The 21691-nt window shown below is 42.6% G+C and overlaps 1 protein-coding gene across 1 annotated transcript in view; it reads right to left on the bottom strand.

Annotated features, from left to right (window-relative positions):
- Positions 1-492: 492 nt before the first annotated feature.
- Positions 493-21691, bottom strand: part of LOC128661251 (gastrula zinc finger protein XlCGF26.1-like) — a 33405-nt gene continuing 12206 nt past the window's right edge. Inside the window, exon 2 of the mRNA XM_053715529.1 lies at positions 493-1733. Coding sequence (XP_053571504.1) covers positions 493-1733 — 1241 coding nt within the window. The remainder of the gene's footprint in view (positions 1734-21691) is intronic.

Raw genomic sequence — 21691 nt, forward strand, 5'->3', positions numbered from 1 at the left:
TGTTCTTGTTTATATAATTCTCTAACACTCTATTCATATAAAGACTCTTTATTCTGTAAATGTAATTATTTCCTCCCCTATGTAAAACAAAACGTACAACGCCTAACACTGGCATATTAATAAACAACACTGGGGGTGCTTTGGTGGTGAATATTTGTGTAAACTGGTCAGTATGAGGACAAAGTTGTATAATCCTGTGTGGTGTTTGGATTCTATCACATTGATATGAGAGAAACTGAGATGCACATATATAGAGGAACAAAGGACAGCAGGAGAGCACTTCCAATATGGAGATTTTGTAACTGGGAATTAGAAAGTATTATTTACAATAGGATGTCATTTTTTGTCCTTTTTTGACTCTTCTATTTAGAGAGTTTGTCCTCTTTAGGATAATTCTTAAAAGGTCGTTACACTGTGCATATAAAGTTTATTTTTTGAGTAAATATTTGGTGTTTTGTGATACCTGACTGGCATGGGATACCCTTTTCCACTTTATAAACATGTGAAAGGGTTTTCTCCGGTGTGAATCATTTCATGAGTTTTCAGATTACTCTTTACTGTAAATCCTTTTCCACACACTGTACATGTGAAAGGTTTTTCTCCTGTGTGAATCCTTTCATGAGTTTTCAGATTACTCTTAACTGTAAATCCTTTTCCACACTCTGTACATGTGAAAGGTTTTTTTCCTGTGTGAAACCTTTCATGAGTTTTTAGATTACTCTTTTGTGTAAAACATTTTCCACACTCTGTACATGTGAACGGCTTTTCTCCTTTGTGAATCCTCTCATGATATTTCAGTTCACTCTTTTGTGTAAAACATATTCCACACTCTGTACATGTGAAAGGTTTTTCTCCTGTGTGAATCCTTTCATGAGTTTTCAGAGTACTCTTTACTGTAAATCCTTTTCCACACTCTGTACATGTGAAAGGTTTACTTCCTGTGTGAAACCTTTCATGAGTTTTTAGATGACTCTTTTGTGGAAAACATCTTCCACATTCTGTACATATGAAAGACTTTTCTCCTGTGTGAATCCTTTCATGAGTTCTTAGATAACTCTTTTGTGGAAAACATCTTCCACATTCTGTACATGTGAAAGGTTTTTCTCCTGTGTGAATCCTTTCATGAGGTTTTAGATCACTCTTTTGTGTAAAACATTTTCCACACTCAGTACATGTGAAAGGCTTTTCTCCTGTGTGACTCCTTTCATGAGATTTTAGATTACTCTTTTGTGGAAAACATTTTCCACACTCTGTACATGTGAAAGGCTTTTCTCCTGTGTGACTCCTTTCATGAGTTTTTAGACTTTTCTTTTCTGTAAAACATTTCCCACACTCTGTACATTTGAAAGGCTTTTCTCCTGTGTGACTCCTTTCATGAGATGTCAGAAGACTTATATGTGTAAAACATTTTCCACACTTTGTACATGTGAACGTGTTTTCTCCTGTGTGAATCCTTTCATGAGTTTTCAGATTACTTTTCAGTGTAAAACATTTTCCACACTCTGTACATGTGAAAGGCTTTTCTCCTGTGTGACTCCATACATGAGTTTTTAGACTTCTCTTTTTTGTAAAACTTTTTCCACACTCTGTACACGTGAAAGGCTTTTCTCCTGTGTGACTCCTTTTATGAGTTTTTAGATTACTCTTTTGTGTAAAACATTTTCCACACTCTGTACATGTGAAAGGCTTTTCTCCTGTGTGACTCCATACATGAGTTTTTAGACTTCTCTTTTCTGTAAAACGTTTTCCACACTCTGTACATGTGAACGTTTTTTCTCCTGTGTGACTCCTTACATGAGTTTTCAGATTACTCATGTTTGTAAAACTTTTTCCACATTTTGTACATGTTAAAGGTTTCTCCCCTGTGTGGGTTTTTTCATGAGATATTAGATTTCCCTTGGATGTGAAACATCTCCCACACTCATTACAAGTGAAAGGTTTCACCGCTGTGTGGCTCTTTTTGTGATACATAAGGCTTCCTTTAGATATGAAATATCTCCCACATTCTGTAAACATGTGAGGTTTCTCCTTTGTATGAATCATTTGGCTAAATTTAAGACTTTTCCCTTCTTTAAATTCAGTAAATGTGTGTGGTTTCTTCTCTGGGATAATCATTTCACTAGATAAGGCAGAAATGTTGTCCTCTTGTTTGATGACTAAATTACTCTCTGTACATAATGATTGCTGCCCAGTTCCTGCCCATTCATCATCTTCTTTAAGTATCTGCTGTGATTTCCCCAATGTTTGTGAATAGTCATTAGTGTCTAAGACTTTTGGAGTTTGTGGTATCATTCTGATGCTTCCTGTAGTGAAGGATGGATATGAACTATTCAAGTGATTGTCTACATAAAAAGAAAAGGAAGAAAGACAATAAATAACATGTATTCTTTATAATGGGATCTATCTTAATACAATAATCATATTATTTATGTACACTCCATAAAGTGGCTTCTGTTTTGTGTTCATTTTTAAATTGATTACTCTGTAAATTACAAACTAAAACAACAAAAGACAAATAATGTAAATATTTCTACATCATAATAAACTAAACCACTGATTACTGATGAAAACAATTTATAGGGCCACATTAAACAATGTGCAGGTGAATAATATTCTCAGCCAGGGAACAAGTACATCTGTATTTCAGTCGAGAGGTGGCATCCACCATCCTCATTTAACATTGCACAAGCAAATGCACATACAGCCCTGTCCGGTTCATGATCACCTAGTGGTGTGAGAATATGATGGGGTTGATTTATTAAATGTCGGACGGACATGATCCTCTGTAGCAGACATGTCGGCCCAACATTACTAAATGCCAACAGCAAACTGTCAGTATTTATCATTGCACAACTATTTCTGGTGAAATGCTTGTGCAATGCTGCACCCTGCACATAGACAGCCAATCAACCACTAGCAGGGGGGGGGGGGTCCGCTGCTTTTTAACTCCTAAATCCGGTGAGCCAGAAGGCTCACGTGGAATAAGTAGCATTGACTGTTAATAAATCGGCCCTGAGGTCTTAATCATCACAGACTAATAATTATTGTGAGATGTTTTGAAAGGCTAAGAAGCAGTGATCTTATGATGATGTTTAGCTTTGGGCTGTGGTTGTTTGATTTATATAATCAGCCCAAACTTACTTTTAATAATACTCACTGTTAAACTAAGCACACAAATCAGTGGTGGTTCTGGAGTGGAGAACACTCACTGGGGGAGTTGTGAGTGTTCCACACATGGAAACAAGGTAGGCAAAAGTGTAGTTATGGGAGTTCCATGAGCTGGGTCAGGGGAAGGTAGAGTTGCAGGTGTTTTGAGAGCAGGTGTTGACACAAATGTTCTTAAAAATATAATTTATGTAACAACTTACCTGATAAATTAATTTCTTTCATATTGACAAGAGTACATGAGCTAGTGACGTATGGATATACAATCCTACCAGGAGGGGAAAGTTTCCCAAACCTCAAAATGCCTATAAATACACCCCTCACCACACCCACAATTCAGTTTAATGAATAGTCAAGTAGTGGGGTGACAGAAAAAGAAGTAAAAAGCATCAAAAAAGCAACTGGAAATATAATTGTGCTTTATACAAAAAAACATAACCACCATAAAAAAGGGTGGGTCTCATGGACTCTTGCCAATATGAAAGAAATTAATTTATCTGGTAAGTTCTTATATAAATTATGTTTTTTTTTCATGAAATTGGCAAGAGTCATAAGCTAGTGACGTATGGGATAGTAATACCCAAATTGTGGAACGCCACAGAAGAGTCACTAGAGAGGTAGAGATAAGAATAAAAAACATAATTTATGCTTACCCGATAAATTTATTTCTCTTGTAGTGTGTTCAGTCCACGGGTCATCCATTACTTATGGGATATATTCTCCTCCCCAACAGGAAGTTGCAAGAGGATCACCCAAGCAGAGCTGCTATATAGCTCCTCCCCTCACATTTCATATCCAGTCATTCGACCGAAACAAGATGAGAAAGGAGAAACTATAGGGTGCAGTGGTGACTGGAGTTATAATTTAAAATTTAGAACCTGCCTCAAATAGACAGGGCGGGCCGTGGACTGAACACACTACAAGAGAAATAAATTTGAAGACCAAGTTGCAGCCTTGCAAATCTGTTCAACAGAGGCCTCATTCTTAAAGGCCCAGGTGGAAGCCACAGCTCTAGTGGAATGAGCTGTAATTCTTTCAGGAGGCTGCTGTCCAGCAGTCTCATAGGCTAAGCGTATTATGCTACAAAGCCAAAAAGAGAGAGAGGTAGCCGAAGCCTTTTGACCTCTCCTCTGTCCAGAGTAAACGACAAACAGAGAAGAAGTTTGTCGAAAATCTTTAGTTGCCTGTAAGTAGAACTTCAGAGCACGGACCACGTCTAGATTATGCAAAAGACGTTCCTTCTTTGAAGAAGGATTAGGACATAAGGATGGAACAACAATCTCTTGATTGATATTCTTGTTAGAAACAACCTTAGGTAAAAACCCAGGTTTAGTACGCAGGACTACCTTGTCTGAATGAAAGATCAGATAAGGAGAATCACAATGTAAGGCAGATAACTCAGAGACTCTTCGAGCCGAGGAAATAGCCATCAAAAACAGAACTTTCCAAGATAAAAGCTTAATATCAATGTAATGAAGGTGTTCAAACGGAACACCCTGGAGAACTTTAAGAACCAAGTTTAAGCTCCACGGAGGAGCAACAGCTTTAAACACAGGCTTAATCCTAGCCAAAGCCTGACAAAAAGCCTGGACGTCTGGATTCTCTGCCAGACGCTTGTGTAAAAGAATAGACAGAGCAGAAATCTGTCCCTTTAGTGAACTAGCGGATAAGCCCTTTTCTAAACCCTCTTGTAGAAAAGACAATATCCTAGGAATCCTAACCTTACTCCATGAGTAACTCTTGGATTCACACCAATATAAATATTTACGCCATATCTTGTGGTAAATTTTTCTGGTGACAGGTTTCCGAGCCTGTATTAATGTATCAATAACCGAATCCCGAAAAGGGACCCTTGTGAGTGGTAACAGAGAACTCTTTTCCACGTTCACTTTCCACCCATGCGACCTCAGAAATGCTAGAACTATCTCTGTATGAGACTTTGCATTTTGAAAACTTGACGCTTGTATCAGAATGTCGTCTAGGTACGGAGCCACCGCTATGCCTCTTGGTCTTAGTACCGCCAGAAGAGAGCCCAGAACCTTTGTAAAAATTCTCGGGGCCGTAGCCAACCCGAAGGGAAGCGCTACAAACTGGTAATGCCTGTCTAGAAAGGCAAACCTTAGGTACCGATAATGATCTTTGTGAATCGGTATGTGAAGGTAGGCATCCTTTAAATCCACTGTGGTCATATATTGACCCTCTTGGATCATGGGTAGGATGGACCGAATGGTTTCCATCTTGAAAGATGGAACCCTTAGGAATTTGTTTAAGATTTTTAAATCTAAGATTGGTCTGAAGGTTCCCTCTTTCTTGGGAACCACAAACAGATTTGAATAAAACCCTTGCCCCTGTTCCGTCCGCGGAACTGGGTGGATCACTCCCATCACTAAGAGGTCTTCTACACATTGTAGAAATGCCTCTTTCTTTACTAGGTTTGTTGATAACCTTGACAGATGAAACCTCCCTTGTGGAGGAGAAGTCTTGAAATCCAGAAGGTATCCCTGAGATATAATCTCCAGCGTCCAGGGATCCTGTACATCTCTTGCCCAAGCCTGGGTGAAGAGAGATAGTCTGCCCCCCACTAGATCCGTCTCCGGAAAGGGGGCCCTGACTTCATGCTGTCTTAGGGGCAGAAGTAGGCTTTCTGGCCTGCTTGCCCTTGTTCCATGACTGGTTGCCTTTCCAACCCTGTCTGTAACGAGCAGTAGTTCCCTCCTGTTTTGGAGTGGAGGAAGTTGATGCTGCTCCTGCCTTGAAATTACGAAAGGCACGAAAATTAGACTGTTTGGCCTTCGATTTGGCCCTGTCCTGAGGAAGGGTGTGGCCCTTACCTCCAGTAATGTCAGCAATAATTTCCTTCAAGCCGGGCCCGAATAAGGTCTGCCCTTTGAAAGGAATGTTTAGTAATTTAGACTTAGAAGTTACATCTGCTGACCAGGATTTAAGCAAAAGCGCTCTGCGCGCCTGTATGGCGAATCCGGAATTTTTAGCCGTAAGTTTGGTTAAATGCACTACGGCATCCGAAACAAATGCATTAGCCAGCTTAAGGGTTCTAATCTTGCTCAGAGACTCATCCAATGGTGCTGTGCGAATCGCCTCTTCCAGAGACTCAAACCAGAATGCCGCTGCAGCAGTGACAGGCGCAATGCATGCAAGAGGCTGTAATATAAAACCTTGTTGAATAAACATTTTCTTAAGATAACCCTCTAATTTTTTATCCATTGGATCTGAGAAAGCACAGCTATCCTCCACCGGGATAGTGGTACGCTTGGCTAAAGTAGAAACTGCTCCCTCCACCTTAGGGACCGTCTGCCATAAGTCTCGTGTGGTGGCATCTATAGGGAACATTTTTCTAAATATCGGAGGAGGGGAAAAAGGCACACCGGGTCTATCCCACTCCTTACTAATAATCTCTGTAAGCCTCTTTGGTATAGGAAAAACGTCAGTACACACCGGCACTGCATAGTATTTATCCAGCTTACATAATTTCTCTGGGATTGCCACCGTGTCACAATCATTCAGAGCCGCTAACACCTCCCCTAGCAACACGCGGAGGTTCTCAAGCTTAAATTTAAAATTTGAAATTTCTGAATCCGGTCTCCCCGAATCAGAACCGTCACCCACAGAATGAAGCTCTCCGTCCTCATGTTCTGCAAATTGTGACGCAGTATCAGACATGGCTCTCGTGTCATCGGCGCGCTCTGTCCTTAACCCATAACTGTCGCGCTTGCCTCTTAACTCTGGCATATTGTATAATACTTCTTTCATAACATTAGCCATATCATGTAAAGTGATTTGTAAGGGCCTTGATGTACTTGGCGCCTCAATCTCACGCACCTCCCGAGTGGGAGACGAAGGTACTGACACGTGAGGAGAGTTAGACGGCATAACTGCCCCCTCGTTGTCTGGTGATAATTTTTTAAGCGGTACAGATTGATTTTTCAAAGTAACATCAATACAATTGGTACACATATTTCGATTGGGCTCCACAACGGCTTTTAAACATAATGAACAAGCCGATTCCTCTGTATCAGACATGTTTAAACAGACTAGCAATGAAGCTAGCAAGCTTGGAAAATACTTTCAATAAGTTTGCAAGCAATATAAAAAACGCAGCAGCGCTTTTAAAAAACACAGTTGAGTAACTAAAGAATAATTCAGTTATAGTCAACAATTCTTTAAATGTATTAATTAGCAGAGGATTGCACCCATTAGCAACCGGATGATTAACCCCTCAGTACCCAAAAAAACGGATATCAAATTAATATAAAACGTTTTTATCACAGTCTAACACACTGTCACAGGTCTGCTGTGACTGATTACCTCCCTCAAAAAACGAATTTTGAAGACCCCTGAGCTCTCTAGAGACGTCCTGGATCAAGGAGGAAGAAGCAGGAAGACTGTGCTAGAATTTTAACTGCGCAACAAGGCGCTAAAAAGAGGCCCCTCCCGCTCATTTACAACAGTGGGAGACCTGATATAACGGTTTCTATGCAGAAATATACGTTAGCCATGTGGAAAGAAATTCATGCCCAAAGGATTTATCACCAAAGTACCTCACAAAACGAATAACATGCCAGTAAACGTTTTGAAAATAAACTTCTTTAAATGTCATGCAAAGTTATTACTAAGCCTGCAACCAGTCGCTACCACTGCAGATAAGGCTTAAGCATTATTTCAGTATTAACAGTATTTTCACAGTCAAATTCTAGTCTCTAGAAAATAACTCTACTGTGCATACATTTATCAGCCTTATACCAGTCACTACTACTGCATTTAAGGCTGTACTTACATCATACGGGTAACAGCAGTATTTTCTTAGTCAATTCCATTCCCAGAAAATATTGTACTGCACATACCTCATTTGCGGTGGACCCATGTTCTGAAGTTACCCCACTCCTCAGAATGTCGAGAACAGCCAGTGGATCTTAGTTACGCCTGCTAAGATCATAGAAAACGCAGGCAGTTTCTTCTTCCAAATACTGCCTGAGATAGAAAAAACAGCACACTCCGGTGCCATTTAAAATAACAAACTTTTGATTGAAGAATAATTAAGTAAAAACTCCAACTCCTCCCGCGACCTCCTTCTTTGTTGAGGGTTGCAAGAGAATGACTGGATATGACATGTGAGGGGAGGAGCTATATAGCAGCTCTGCTTGGGTGATCCTCTTGCAACTTCCTGTTGGGGAGGAGAATATATCCCATAAGTAATGGATGACCCGTGGACTGAACACACTTAACAAGAGAAACAGCCATTTTCCGCTGAAAAAAAATAAATCCACATCCAAATAAATACATTTTTTCTCATAAGCAGAGGAATCAAACGGAAACAGCTGCCTGGAGAAATTTTCTCCCAAAAACTGCTTCCGAAGAGGCAAATATATCACAGCGGTAGAATTTAGTAAATGTATGCAAAGAAGACCAAGTTGCTGCTTTGCAAATCTGATCAACTGAAGCTTCATTCTTAAAAGCCCACAAAGTGGAAACTGATCTAGTAGAATGAGCTGTGATTCTCTGAGGTGGGGCCTGACCCGACTCCAAATAAGCCTGATGAAACAAAAGCTTTAACCAGGATGCCAAAGAAATGGCAGAACCTTTCTGACCTTTCTTAGGACTAGAAAAGACAACAAATAGACTAAAAGTCTTCCTGAAATCTTTAGTAGGTTCAACATAAAATTTCAAAGCTCTTACAACATGTAGAATGTAAGCATCTCTCCAAAGGATTCTTAGGATTAGGACACAAAGAGGGAACAACAATTTCCCTATTAATGTTGTAAGAATTCTCCACTTTAGGTACAAACTTAAATGAAGTCCACAAAACTTCCTTATCCTGATGGAAAATCAGAAAAGGAGACTCACAAGAAACAGCAGATAACTCGGAAACTCTTCTAGCAGAAGAGATAGCCAAAAGAACAACACTTTCCAAGAAAGTAGTTTAATATCCAAAGAATGCATAGGCTCAAAAGTTGTTTCACGGGGACTAACACCTGGACTGTGGCATGCCGGAGGGGGATCCATGGCAAAACTCCCACGGAAAATTACATAGTTGATGCAGAGTCTGGTTTTAAGCCATAAAGGGCCTAAATCACCTAACATTCCTAAATTGTTTGGAATAACGTGCTTTAAAACATCAGGTATGATGTTGTATCGATCAGGTAGTGTAAGGGTGACGCCCGCTTGACAGTGACAGACCAAACTCCCCGTGTAACGCACCGCAAACAATCGCAAACAGTCCATTTGCACAACCACGAGATAGATAGATTTGATAGATAGATTACATAGATCAATAGATGCAATATACATATGATAGATACGAATTACATAGATCAATAGATGCAATATACATTTGATAGATACGAATTACATAGATCAATAGATGCAATATACATTTGATAGATACGAATTACATAGATCAATAGATGCAATATACATTTGATAGATACGAATTACATAGATCAAAAGATGCAATATACATTTGATAGATACGAATTACATAGATCAAAAGATGCAATATACATTTCATAGATATGAATTACATAGTTCAATAGATGCAATATAATTTTTTTAGATACGAATTACATAGATCAATAGATGCAATATACATTTGATAGATACGATTTACATAGATCAATAGATTCAATATACATTTGATAGATACGAATTACATAGATCAATAGATGCAATATATATTTGATAGATAGATTCGTTAAATAGATAGATTTGATAGATATATAATTTCCCTGACAGAGAATTACAAGACGTGCGGTCTAGGACCCATGGTAAGGTTCCCAGAGGCAGTTGCGGCGCCAGGGGACGTGTATATGGCATGGATTTTCGGAACCGGGATATGGAAAAAGATGCTTGGTCGGTCCTCCTTCTTCAAATTTGGGGCACTGCGCGTGCAATCTATTGTGCCACCAGATATGAGTGGTGTGTTAAGTAGTACTATTCTTAGCAGTTTAATACCTGTTACTCCCCTATCAGGGGAGGTGTATATGGCATGGAATTTAGGAACCGGGAGATGGAAAAAGATGCTTGGTCGGTCCTCCTACTTCAAATTTGGCCGAAACACAAGTGGCTGTCACAAAACAGTCCAGCCATGAGATAGATAGATTTGATAGCTAGATACATAGATTACATAGATCAATAGATTCAATATACATTTGATAGATACAGCATGAAAGACCCCATATGCCATGACTTACTTTTGCACAATGGAGTACAGGTATGGCATTGATTCTAGGAACCCGGAGATAATTTTTACGAACCGGGAGATGGAAAAAGATGCTTGGACACCCAGTACAGGTCGTTCTCCTTCAGCCTTTTTATACGAGGGTCCCCGACCCTCAACAGGCAAGACAGCATGAAAGACCCCATATGCCATGACTTAATTTTGCACAATGGAGTACAGGTATGGCATCGATTTTAGGAACCCGGAGATAATTTTTAGGAACCGGGAGATGGAAAAAGATGCTTGGACACCCAGTACAGGTCGTTCTACTTCAGCCTTTTTATACGAGGGTCCCCGACCCTCAACAGGCACGACAGCATGAAAGACCCCATATGCCATGACTTACTTTTGCACAATCGAGTACAGGTATGGCATCGATTTTAGGAACCCGGAGACTATTTTTAGGAACCGGGAGATGGAAAAAGATGCTTGGACACCCAGTACAGGTCGTTCTCCTTCAGCCTTTTTATACGAGGGTCCCCGACCCTCAACAGGCACGACAGCATGAAAGACCCCATTTGCCATGACTTACTTTTGCCCAATCGAGTACAGGTATGGCATCGATTTTAGGAACCCGGAGATAATTTTTAGGAACCGGGAGATGGAAAAAGATGCTTGGACACCCAGTACAGGTCGTTCTCCTTCAGCCTTTTTATACGAGGGTCCCCGACCCTCAACAGGCACGAAAGCATGAAAGATCCCATATGCCATGACTTCCTTTTGCACAATCGAGTACAGGTATGGCATTGTTTTTAGGATGCCGGAGATAATTTTTAGGAACCGGGAGATGGAAAAAGATGCTTGGTCGGTCCTCCTACTTCAAATTTGGGGCACTGCACGTGCAATCTACTGTGCCACCAGATATGAGTGGTGTGTTAAGTAGTACTATTCTCAACAGTTTAATCCCTGTTATGTGCCTTTTTTTTGGTTTGGGTTTTGTAGCCACAGCGCAGCACCAGAGGCCAGAAAAATTAGGCATGTTCAAATGCCTGAAAAATTAGCTATTGTTGCAGACGCTGCTGTAGCAGCGGCCAGAAAAATTGATGTTTGTTTGACAGTTAGAAAGTGCCCTAAAACATTGCGGCTTGAACCCTAGTTGTTGGCGGATAAGTCACGCAAGTCATCCGGCATTCGATGATAAAATACAGCAGCGTGTGTACCATTTGTAGCAACTCATCTCATCAGGCCTTTTTTACTCGACTGTATCGCACAATGTCAGTCCCTTTGGGATCCATCCCTCATTCATTTTAATAAAGGTGAGATAATCAAGACTTTTTTGACCTAGGCGACTTCTCTTCTCAGTGACAATACCTAATGCTGCACTGAAGGTCCTTTCTGACAGGACACTTGAAGCGGGGCAGGCCAGAAGTTCGATTGCAAATTGGGATAGCTCAGGCCACAGGTCAAGCCTGCACACCCAGTAGTCAAGGGGTCCATCGCTCCTCAGAGTGTCGAGATCCGCAGTTAATGCGAGGTAGTCTGCTACCTGTCAGTTGAGTCGTTCTCTGAGGCTGGATCCCGAAGGGCTGTGGCGATGCATAGGAGTTAAAAAGGTCCGCATGTCCGCCATCAACAACACGTCTGGAAAGCATCCTGTCCTTGCTGGCGTGGTCGTGGGAGGAGGAGGATTACTTTCATCTCTTCCCCTGTTAGATTCCCGTTGTGCTGTGACATCACCCTTATATGCTGTGTAAAGCATACTTTTCAATTTATTTTTGAACTGCTCCATCCTTTCCAACTTGCGGGAATTCGGTAACATTTCAGTCACTTTATGCTTATACCGGGGGTCTAGTAGCATGGACACCCAGTACAGTTCGTTCTCCTTCAGCTTTTTTATACGAGTGTCCCTCAACAGGCACAACAACATGAAAGACCCCATTTGCACAAGGTTGGATGCAGAGCTAATCATGTCCCATTCCTCGTCCTCACTGATCTCACTGAAGGTATCTTCTTCCCCCCAGCCAAGTACAACACCACGGGTACCAGATAGGTGACAACAACGAGCACCCTGGGATGCCTGTTGTGCTTGGTCTTCCTCCTCCTCCTCAAAGCCACATTCCTCCTCTGAATCCTCTTCCTCACAATCCTCTTCCTGCATTGCCACTCCTCCAGCAAGCGATGCTGATAAGGCTGTTTCTGGTGGTGATGGAGACCACAACTCTTCCTCTTCAAGCTCATCTACGGCCTGATCCAGCACTCTTCGCAGGGCATGCTCCAGGAAGAAAACAAATGGTATGATGTTGCTGATGGTGCCTTCGGTGCGACTGACTAGGTTTGTCACCTCCTCAAAAGGACGCATGAGCCTACAGGCATTGCGCATGAGCGTCCAATAACGTGGCAAAAAAATCCCCAGCTCCCCAGAGGCTGTCCTAGCACCCTGGTCATACAAATACTCGTTAACAGCTTTTTCTTGTTGTAGCAAGCGGTCGAACATTAGGAGTGTTGAATTCCAACGTGCCGGCCTGTCGCAAATCAAGCGCCTCACTGGCAGGTTGTTTCACCGCTGGATATCTGACAAGTGCGCCATGGCCGTGTAGGAATGCCTGAAATGGCCACACACCTTCCTGGCCTGCTTCAGGATGTCCTGTAAGCCTGGGTACTTATGCACAAAGCGTTGTACAATCAGATTACACACATGTGCCATGCACGGCACATGTATCAACTTGCCCAATTTCAATGCCGCCACCAAATTACTTCCGTTGTCAGAAACCACTTTGCCGATCTCCAGTTGGTGCAGAGTCAGCCACTGATCCCCCTGTGCGTTCAGGGCGGACAGGAGTGCTGCTGCGATGTGACTCTCTGCTTTCAGGCAAGTCAACCCTAAGACGGCGTGACACTGCCGTATCCGGGATGTGGAATAGTACCTGGGCAGCTGGGGGGGGGGGGTGCTGTTGATATGGAGCAAGACGCAGCAGCAGAAGAGGACTTAGCCGAAGAAGAGGTTATGGAAGAGGATGGAGTAGGAGGAGTTGAGGAAGGTAGCAGCAGGCCTGTCTGCAAGTCATGGCGGTGTCACCAACTCCTCTGCAGAGCCACGCATTCCATGCTTGTCAGCCGTCAGCAGGTTTACCCAATGCGCAGTGTAGGTGATATACCTGCCCTGACCATGCTTTGGATGCTGAAGATGCTGGACCAGGAGGAGGATGGCGGCTTTGAGTTTGTGTGCTGCTTCTACTCATGTGGACATCCCATCAGTGTTTGTGATGTTAGACCATGTGCCTTCGCAAAGCAGTTGTACCTAGGTGGGTGTTGGACTTCCCCTGCCCCGTTCCTCATCCTCACTGATCTCACTGAAGGTATCTTCTTCCCCCCAGCCACATACAACACCACGGGTACCAGATAGGTGACAACAACGAGCACCCTGGGATGCCTGTTGTGCTTGGTGTTCCTCCTCCTCCTCCTCCTCAAAGCCACATTCCTCCTCTGAATCCTCTTCCTCACAATCCTCTTCCTGCATTGCCACTCGTCCAGCAAGCGATGCTGATAAGGCTGTTTCTGGTGGTGATGGAGACCACAACTCTTCCTCTTCAAGCTCATCTACGGCCTGATCCAGCACTCTTCGCAGGGCATGCTCCAGGAAGAAAACAAATGGTATGATGTTGCTGATGGTGCCTTCGGTGCGACTGACTAGGTTTGTCACCTCCTCAAAAGGACGCATGAGCCTACAGGCATTGCGCATGAGCGTCCAATAACGTGGCAAAAAAATCCCCAGCTCCCCAGAGGCTGTCCTAGCACCCCGGTCATACAAATACTCGTTAACAGCTTTTTCTTGTTGTAGCAAGGGGTCGAACATTAGGAGTGTTGAATTCCAACGTGTCAGGCTGTCGCAAATCAAGCGCCTCACTGGCAGGTTGTTTCGCCGCTGGATATCTGACAAGTGCGCCATGGCCGTGTAGGAATGCCTGAAATGGCCACACACCTTCCTGGCCTGCTTCAGGACGTCCTGTAAGCCTGGGTACTTATGCACAAAGCATTGTACAATCAGATTACACACATGTGCCATGCACGGCACATGTGTCAACTTGCCCAATTTCAATGCCGCCACCAAATTACTTCCGTTGTCAGAAATCACTTTGCCGATCTCCAGTTGGTGCGGAGTCAGCCACTGATCCACCTGTGCTTTCAGGGCGGACAGGAGTGCTGCTGCGATGTGACTCTCTGATTTCAGGCAAGTCAACACCAAGACGGCGTGACACTGCCGTATACGGGATGTGGAATAGTACCTGGGGAGCTGGGGGGGGGGGGTGCTGTTGATGTGGAGCAAGACGCAGCAGCAGAAGAGGACTTAGCCGAAGAAGAGGTTGTGGAAGAGGATGGAGTAGGAGGAGTTGAGGAAGGTAGCAGCAGGCCTGCCTGCAAGTCATGGTGGTGTCACCAACTCCTCTGCAGAGCCACGCATTCCATGCTTGTCAGCCGTCAGCAGGTTTACCCAATGCGCAGTGTAGGTGATATACCTGCCCTGACCATGCTTTGGATGCTGAAGATGCTGGACCAGGAGGAGGATGGCGGCTTTGAGTTTGTGTGCTGCTTCTACTCATGTGGACATCCCATCGGCGTTTGTGATGTTAGACCATGTGCCTTCGCAAAGCAGTTGTACCTAGGTGGGTGTTGGACTTCCCACGACTCAGTTTCTTTTGGCACAGGTTGCAAATGGCATCGCTGTTGTCAGAGGCAGACACACACAAAAAATGCCACACTGCTGAGCTCTGCGATGACGGCATTCTGGTGGTGGCAACAGCATGCATTGATTGACGTGCTGTCTGGCTGACCCCAGGTGCCGATGCATGCTGTCTGACTGTGTCACTATCTCCTTCCAACTCGTCTCCTCCTCCTTCTCTCTGTCTCCCCATCTGAACTTTTCCCCTCTTCTTCTTCTCTTCTAGCGGGCACCCACGTGACATTCACGGACGCATCATCATCAACCGCTTCACTTGTATCTGACAAATCAACAAAGGAAGCAGCAGCGGGTACAACATCACCATCATCATCACACCGTACGTCCATGTCTGTAATGTTGCCTGACTGAGACATATCACTGTTATCTACATCCTCTGTCAATGATGGTTGCGCATCACTCATTTCTTCCAACTGATGTGTCAATAACTCCTCTGACAAATCAAGTGAAGCGGCTGTGGTGCTAGTGTTGGTGGTGGAGGCAGGCAGGCGAGTGGCACTGGTCACTTGAGAGGTGCCCGAAGCTAAGCTGGAGGTGGATGGTGCATCAAGGTTACGAGCGGAAGCTGTAGAAGATTGGGTTTCCTGTGTTAGCCAGTCAACTAGGTCCTCCTCAGAACTTTTCGCATTCATGGCACGTGGCCCCTGAGCACTGTGCATTATTGTAGGGTCAAAGGGAATCCCAGCACCACAACCACGACGGCACCTGTGGGGTGGCCTGCCTCTGCCTGTCATTTTTTTTTTTTAAATGTAGACTTACACTACTATTAAACAAAATATGAGTGGTGCCACTGGGCAAGTGGGCACAGTATACGCTGTGAGCCTGACACAAAAAAGCAGACTGATGTTTCACAATCCAAAAAGTTTATTTTTTTGTAAATGTACACTTACACTACTATTAAACAAGATATGAGTGGTGGCACTGGGCAAGTGGGCACAGTATACGCTGTGAGCCTGACACAAAAAAGAAGACTGATGTTTCACAGTCAAAAATGTTTATTTTTTAAATATTTAAACTACTGTTACAACAAATATGAGTGGTGCCACTAACTTGGCAAGTGGGCCAGGCACACACGCTGGCAGGCAGGCAGGCAAATGCAATAAGATTACAATAGCAGACTGATGTTTCACAGTCAAAAATATCTTTTTTAAAATATTTACAGTACTGTTATAACAAATATGAGTGGTGGCACTAGTTGGCAAGTGGGCCTGGCACACACGCTGGCAGGCAGGCAACTGCAATTAGATTGCACTAGCTGACTGATGTTTCACAGTCAAAAAAGTTTTTTTTTTTAAATATTTACACTACTGTTATAACAAATATGATTGGTGGCACTAGTTGGCAAGTGGGCCTGGCACACACGCTGGCAGGCAGGCAACTGCAATTAGATTACACTAGCTGACTGATGTTTCACAGTCAAAAAAGTTTTTTTTTAAAAAATATTTACAATACTGTTATAACAAATATGATTGGTGGCACTAGTTGACAAGTGGGCCTGGCACACACGCTGGCAGGCAGGCAACTGCAATTAGATTGCAATAGCAGACTGATGTTTCACAGTCAAATTTTTTTTTTTTTTTTAATATTTACACTACTGTAACAACAAATATGAGTGGTGCCACTAACTTGGAAAATGGCCCTGGCACACATGCTGGCAGGCAGGCAACTGCAATTAGATTGCACTAGCAGACTGATGTTTCACAGTCAAAAAAGTTTTTTTTTTAAATATTTATAATACTGTTATAACAAATATGATTGGTGGCACTAGTTGGCAAGTGGGCCTGGCACACACGCTGGCAGGCAGGCAACTGCAATTAGATTGCACTAGCTGAATGATGTTTCACAGTCAAAAAAGTTTTTTTTTAAAAATATTTACACTACTGTTATAACAAATATGAGTGGTGGCACTAGTTGGCAAGTGGGCCTGGCACACACGCTGGCAGGCAGGCAACTGCAATTAGATTGCACTAGCTGACTGATGTTTCACAGTCAAAAAAGTTTTTTTTTTTAAATATTTACACTACTGTTACAACAAATATGAGTGGTGCCACTAACTTGGCAAGTGGGCCTGGCACACACGCTGGCAGGCAGGCAACTTCAATTAGATTACAATAGCAGACTGATGTTTCACAGTCAAAAAAGTTTTTTTTTTTTAAATATTTACACTACTGTTATAACAAATATGATTGGTGGCACTAGTTGGAAAGTGGGCCTGGCACACATGCTGGCAGGCAGGCAACTGCAATTAAATAACACTAGCAGACTGATGTAAAAGTTTTTTTTAAAAAAATTACACTAATGTTACAACAGATATGAGTGGTGGCACTGAGGATGGAAGTAGGCACAGTATATGCTGGGAGCCTGACACACAGGCTGGCACTAGTGGCAGGCTGGCCTGGCAACTAAAATTAAATAACACTAGCAGACTGATGTAAAAGTTTTTTTTTAAAAAAAATTACACTAATGTTACACCAGATATGAGTGGTGGAAAACAGAGCAATTAGGCACAGTATATGCTGTGGGCCTGACACACAGGCCTGCTGGAAAATGAAATTAGATTACACTAGCAAACTGATGTAAAAGTTTTTTTTTTTTTAAATTTACACTAATGTTACACCAGATATGAGTGGTGGCAGTGAGCAAGTAGGCACAGTATATGCTGTGAGCCTCACACACAGGCTGACAGGCAGGCAAATGCAATTAGATTACAACCCCCCCCCAAAAAAAAAACGACTGAAGTTCTAGCCCTAAAAATGGCTTTTTTGGGTGCTATCCTTACAGCAGAGATCAGATGAGTCCTTCAGGACTGTAGTGGACACTGAATACACTAACCTAGCTATCAATTTCCCTATAAAATCACCAGCAACAGCAATATCACTCCTCTCACTAAGAATGCAGGATCAGAATGAACCTAAAATGGCTGCTGCCCAGGAGCTGGGAGGATCTGGGAGGGAGTGTCTGCTGCTGATGGGCTGAAATGTGTCTGCAGACTGTGAGATACAGGGTCAAAGTTTACTCAATGGTGACGAATAGGGGGCGGATCGAACATCGCATATGTTCGCCCACCGCGGTGAACACGAACAAGCTAAGATCGCCGGGAACAGTTCTCCGGCAAACTGTTCGCAACATCACTATTTTCCATAAGAATAGTAGTACGTTTGGCAAGAGTAGAGCCAGCCCCATCAACATTGGGGATTTTTTACCAAAACTCCAATCTAGCTGCTGGCAAAGGATACAACTTTTTAAACCTAGAAGAAAGAATAAAAGAAGTACCAGGCCTATCCAATTCTTTTGAAATCATATCATAAATAGCATCAGGAACTGGAACAACCTCTGGAGTAACCACAGGAGGTTTGTAAACAGTATTTAAACGTTTACTAGTTTTAGTATCAAGAGGACTAGATTCCTCTATATCCAAAGTAATCAACACCTCTTTTAACAAGGATCATATATACTCCATTTTAAAGAGATAAGCTGATTTGTCAGTGTCAATATCTGAGGTAGGATCTTCTGAATCAGATACTCATTGGAGGAGGATAATTCAGTATGTTGTCGGTCAATTGGAAATTCATCAACTTTATGAGAAGTTTTAAAAGACATTTTATGTTTATTAGAAGGCGGAAAAGCAGACAAAGCCTTCTGAATTGCATCAGCAATAAAATCTTTTATATTCACAGGGATATCATGTACATTAGATGTTGAAGGAACAACAGACATTGTACTAGTACTAATGGATACATTCTCTGCATGTAAAAGTTTATCATGACAACTGTTACATAATACAGCTGGAGATGTAATCTCCACTAACTTACAACAGATACACTTAGCTTTGGTAGAACTGTTATCAGGCAGCAGGATTCCAACAGTTGTTTCTGAGACAGGATCAGATTGAGACAGCTTGCAAATGTAAGAGAAAAAAAACAACATATAAAGCATAATCAATTTCCTTATATGGCAGTTTCAAACAGCATAGCCCTTTGAGAATAAAACAAAGGCAAGAGGCATATAGGAAGTGGGGTTTAAATAAATAAATCATTTGGTGCCAAGTATGACGCACAATGCAAAATGAAATTTATTTGGTGCTAACAACATCCAGAAATGATGCAACTCGTGTCATGACAGACACAACCTTGTGCAAGGAAACCTGGCATCAACTAAGATGCCAGAAATGATGAATTTGCATCACCGAACGTACCTTTGCACCAAACAAATTCTAGCGCCAATGAATGACACAATAAATATCAGCATTTTGCGACCTTGCAAGCCTAATTTTGCCCACGAAATTTAATGAAAAAGCAGTTGTGACCGATACCCCAGCTACCCCGACTGGGTAGCTCCTCCAAAGAGGTGCTGATTCCTCCCTGCCAAGTGCAGCTATGTAGCTGGCAAGTGGCCACAACCTGTAGCCACCCTTGATGCCCGACAGCACCAGTACTCATGGTCCTACCCTGTGGCAGAATAGATGGCTGTGCCAGAGGGTCCTTCGTCTGCCTGGAACAGGCTGCTATGTAGCCCAGGAAAGTGATTTTAGCAGGAGCCCACCCAAATAACTAGACATACTAGCATTCAGGTGAAACAGGAACTGATTTTATTGGAAAACACACACTCTTTTATACACAAAGCTCATCTTGATTAGACACTGGACAATCCCACAATTTTCCCGCCATTCCCGCCCCTCCAGACAGACAGGCGCCTCCATAGCAGCCATAGTCCCACAGAATCCCAGGACCCAGGGGTGATGGTTTCAGGGTGATCCCAGGGGAGTGGCGGCACTTCCAGATGCCACAGTCCAAAAAGATGCGTGATTCGTTACTGAGAACTGGAGTTACAGACAGGTAAAAAATTTGGGGGTAGGGGTGTCCAAAACCCCCAGTTCCCCAAGTAGCACCCCTCCGGCAATTCCACCATCTCTTGTCCTCCCTAGGAGTTACCAATCCCCAAAAGAGCAGAGCTCTGGGACAAAGGGCCGCTGGAGCGACCAGGGTTAAAGGTAGCGGGTGTCCTGCTGTTCTGTGGCCAACCGGGAGTTCCAGGAGCCCGGCCAGCCTAGGAGGGTTTTTGCGGTCAGAGGCCAACTCTTCTCTGACAAAGTACTGGTGACAAAACAAGCAACCAAAAGCTTCCAGAGACCACGGTTGCTCTGTGGAGCCCAAAACCACTGAGAAACAACAGGGGTGAGGTAGTAAGGGGATGGGGTTAGCTTTGGGGGTCTGGTATCCATGAGAGCAGTTAATTTAAAGAAAAGACTATACCCAAGGTAAGAGAAAATTACTTCCTAAAATTTTTCTCAATTTTGAAACTGATAGTCTATAAAAGGAAATATACATAAACCTGACTCATGGCAAATATAAGTACAATACATATATTTAATACTTTATATTAATACATAAAGTGCCAAACCATAGCTGAGAGTGTCTTAAGTAATGAAAACATACACCCATCCACATATAGCAGATAGCCAAACCAATACTGAAACAGCAACAGTAGAGGTAATGGAATATGAGAGTATATCGTCGATCTGAAAAGGGAGGTAGGAGATGAATCTCTAAAACCGATAACAGAGAACCTATGAAAAGATTTCCCGTGAGGAAAACCATTGAATCAATAGGTGATACTCCCTTCACATCCCACTGACAAACACTGTACTCTGAGAGGAATCTGGCTTCAAAATGCTGAGATACGCATATTACAGAAGAAAATCAAGCACAAACTTACTTCACCACCTCCATAGGGAGGCAAAGTTTGTAAAAACTGAATTGTGGGTGTGGTGAGGGGTGTATTTATAGGCATTTTGAGGTTGGGGAAACTTTGCCGCTCCTGGTAGTATTGTATATCCCATACATCACTAGCTCATGGACTCTTGCCAATTACAAAAGAAAGATGCAGATATAAATATAATACATACAGAGAGAAGCGCACTCATAGGAATGAACAACTAGCTCAATACCATTGTTAGCCTGTTCTATGGTGATTTACTACCTTGGTGAAGCTTTTTTCTTTCATGTAATTGGTAAGAGTCCATGAGCTAGTGACGTATGGGATATACAATCCTACCAGGAGGGGCAAAGTTTCCCAAACCTCAAAATGCCTATAAATACACCCCTCACCACACCCACAATTCAGTTTTTACAAACTTTGCCTCCTATGGAGGTGGTGAAGTAAGTTTGTGCTAAGATTTCTACATTGACATGCGCTTCTCAGCATTTAGAAGCCTGATTCCTCTCAGAGTACAGCGAATGTCAGAGGGATGTAAAGGGAGTATCACCTATTGAATGCAATAGTTTTCCTCATGGGAGATCTATTTCATAGATCCCTTTTCAGATCGATGATATACTCTCATATACCATTACCTCTACTGATAACTGTTTCAGTACTGGTTTGGCTATCTGCTATATGTGGATGGGTGTCTTTCGGTAAGTATGTTTTTATTACTTAAGACAACTCAGCTATGGTTTGGCACTTTATGCATCAATATAAAGTTCTAAATATATGTATTGTACTTATATTTGCCATGAGTCAGGTTCATGTATTTCCTTTTTGCAGACTGTCAGTTTCATATTTGGGAAAATAAACATATTAAGAAACATTTTTCTTACCTGGGGTTTAAATTGACCACATTT

Source organism: Bombina bombina, chromosome 5 (assembly GCF_027579735.1).
Source record: "Bombina bombina isolate aBomBom1 chromosome 5, aBomBom1.pri, whole genome shotgun sequence".
NCBI classification, from domain to species: Eukaryota; Metazoa; Chordata; class Amphibia; order Anura; family Bombinatoridae; genus Bombina; species Bombina bombina.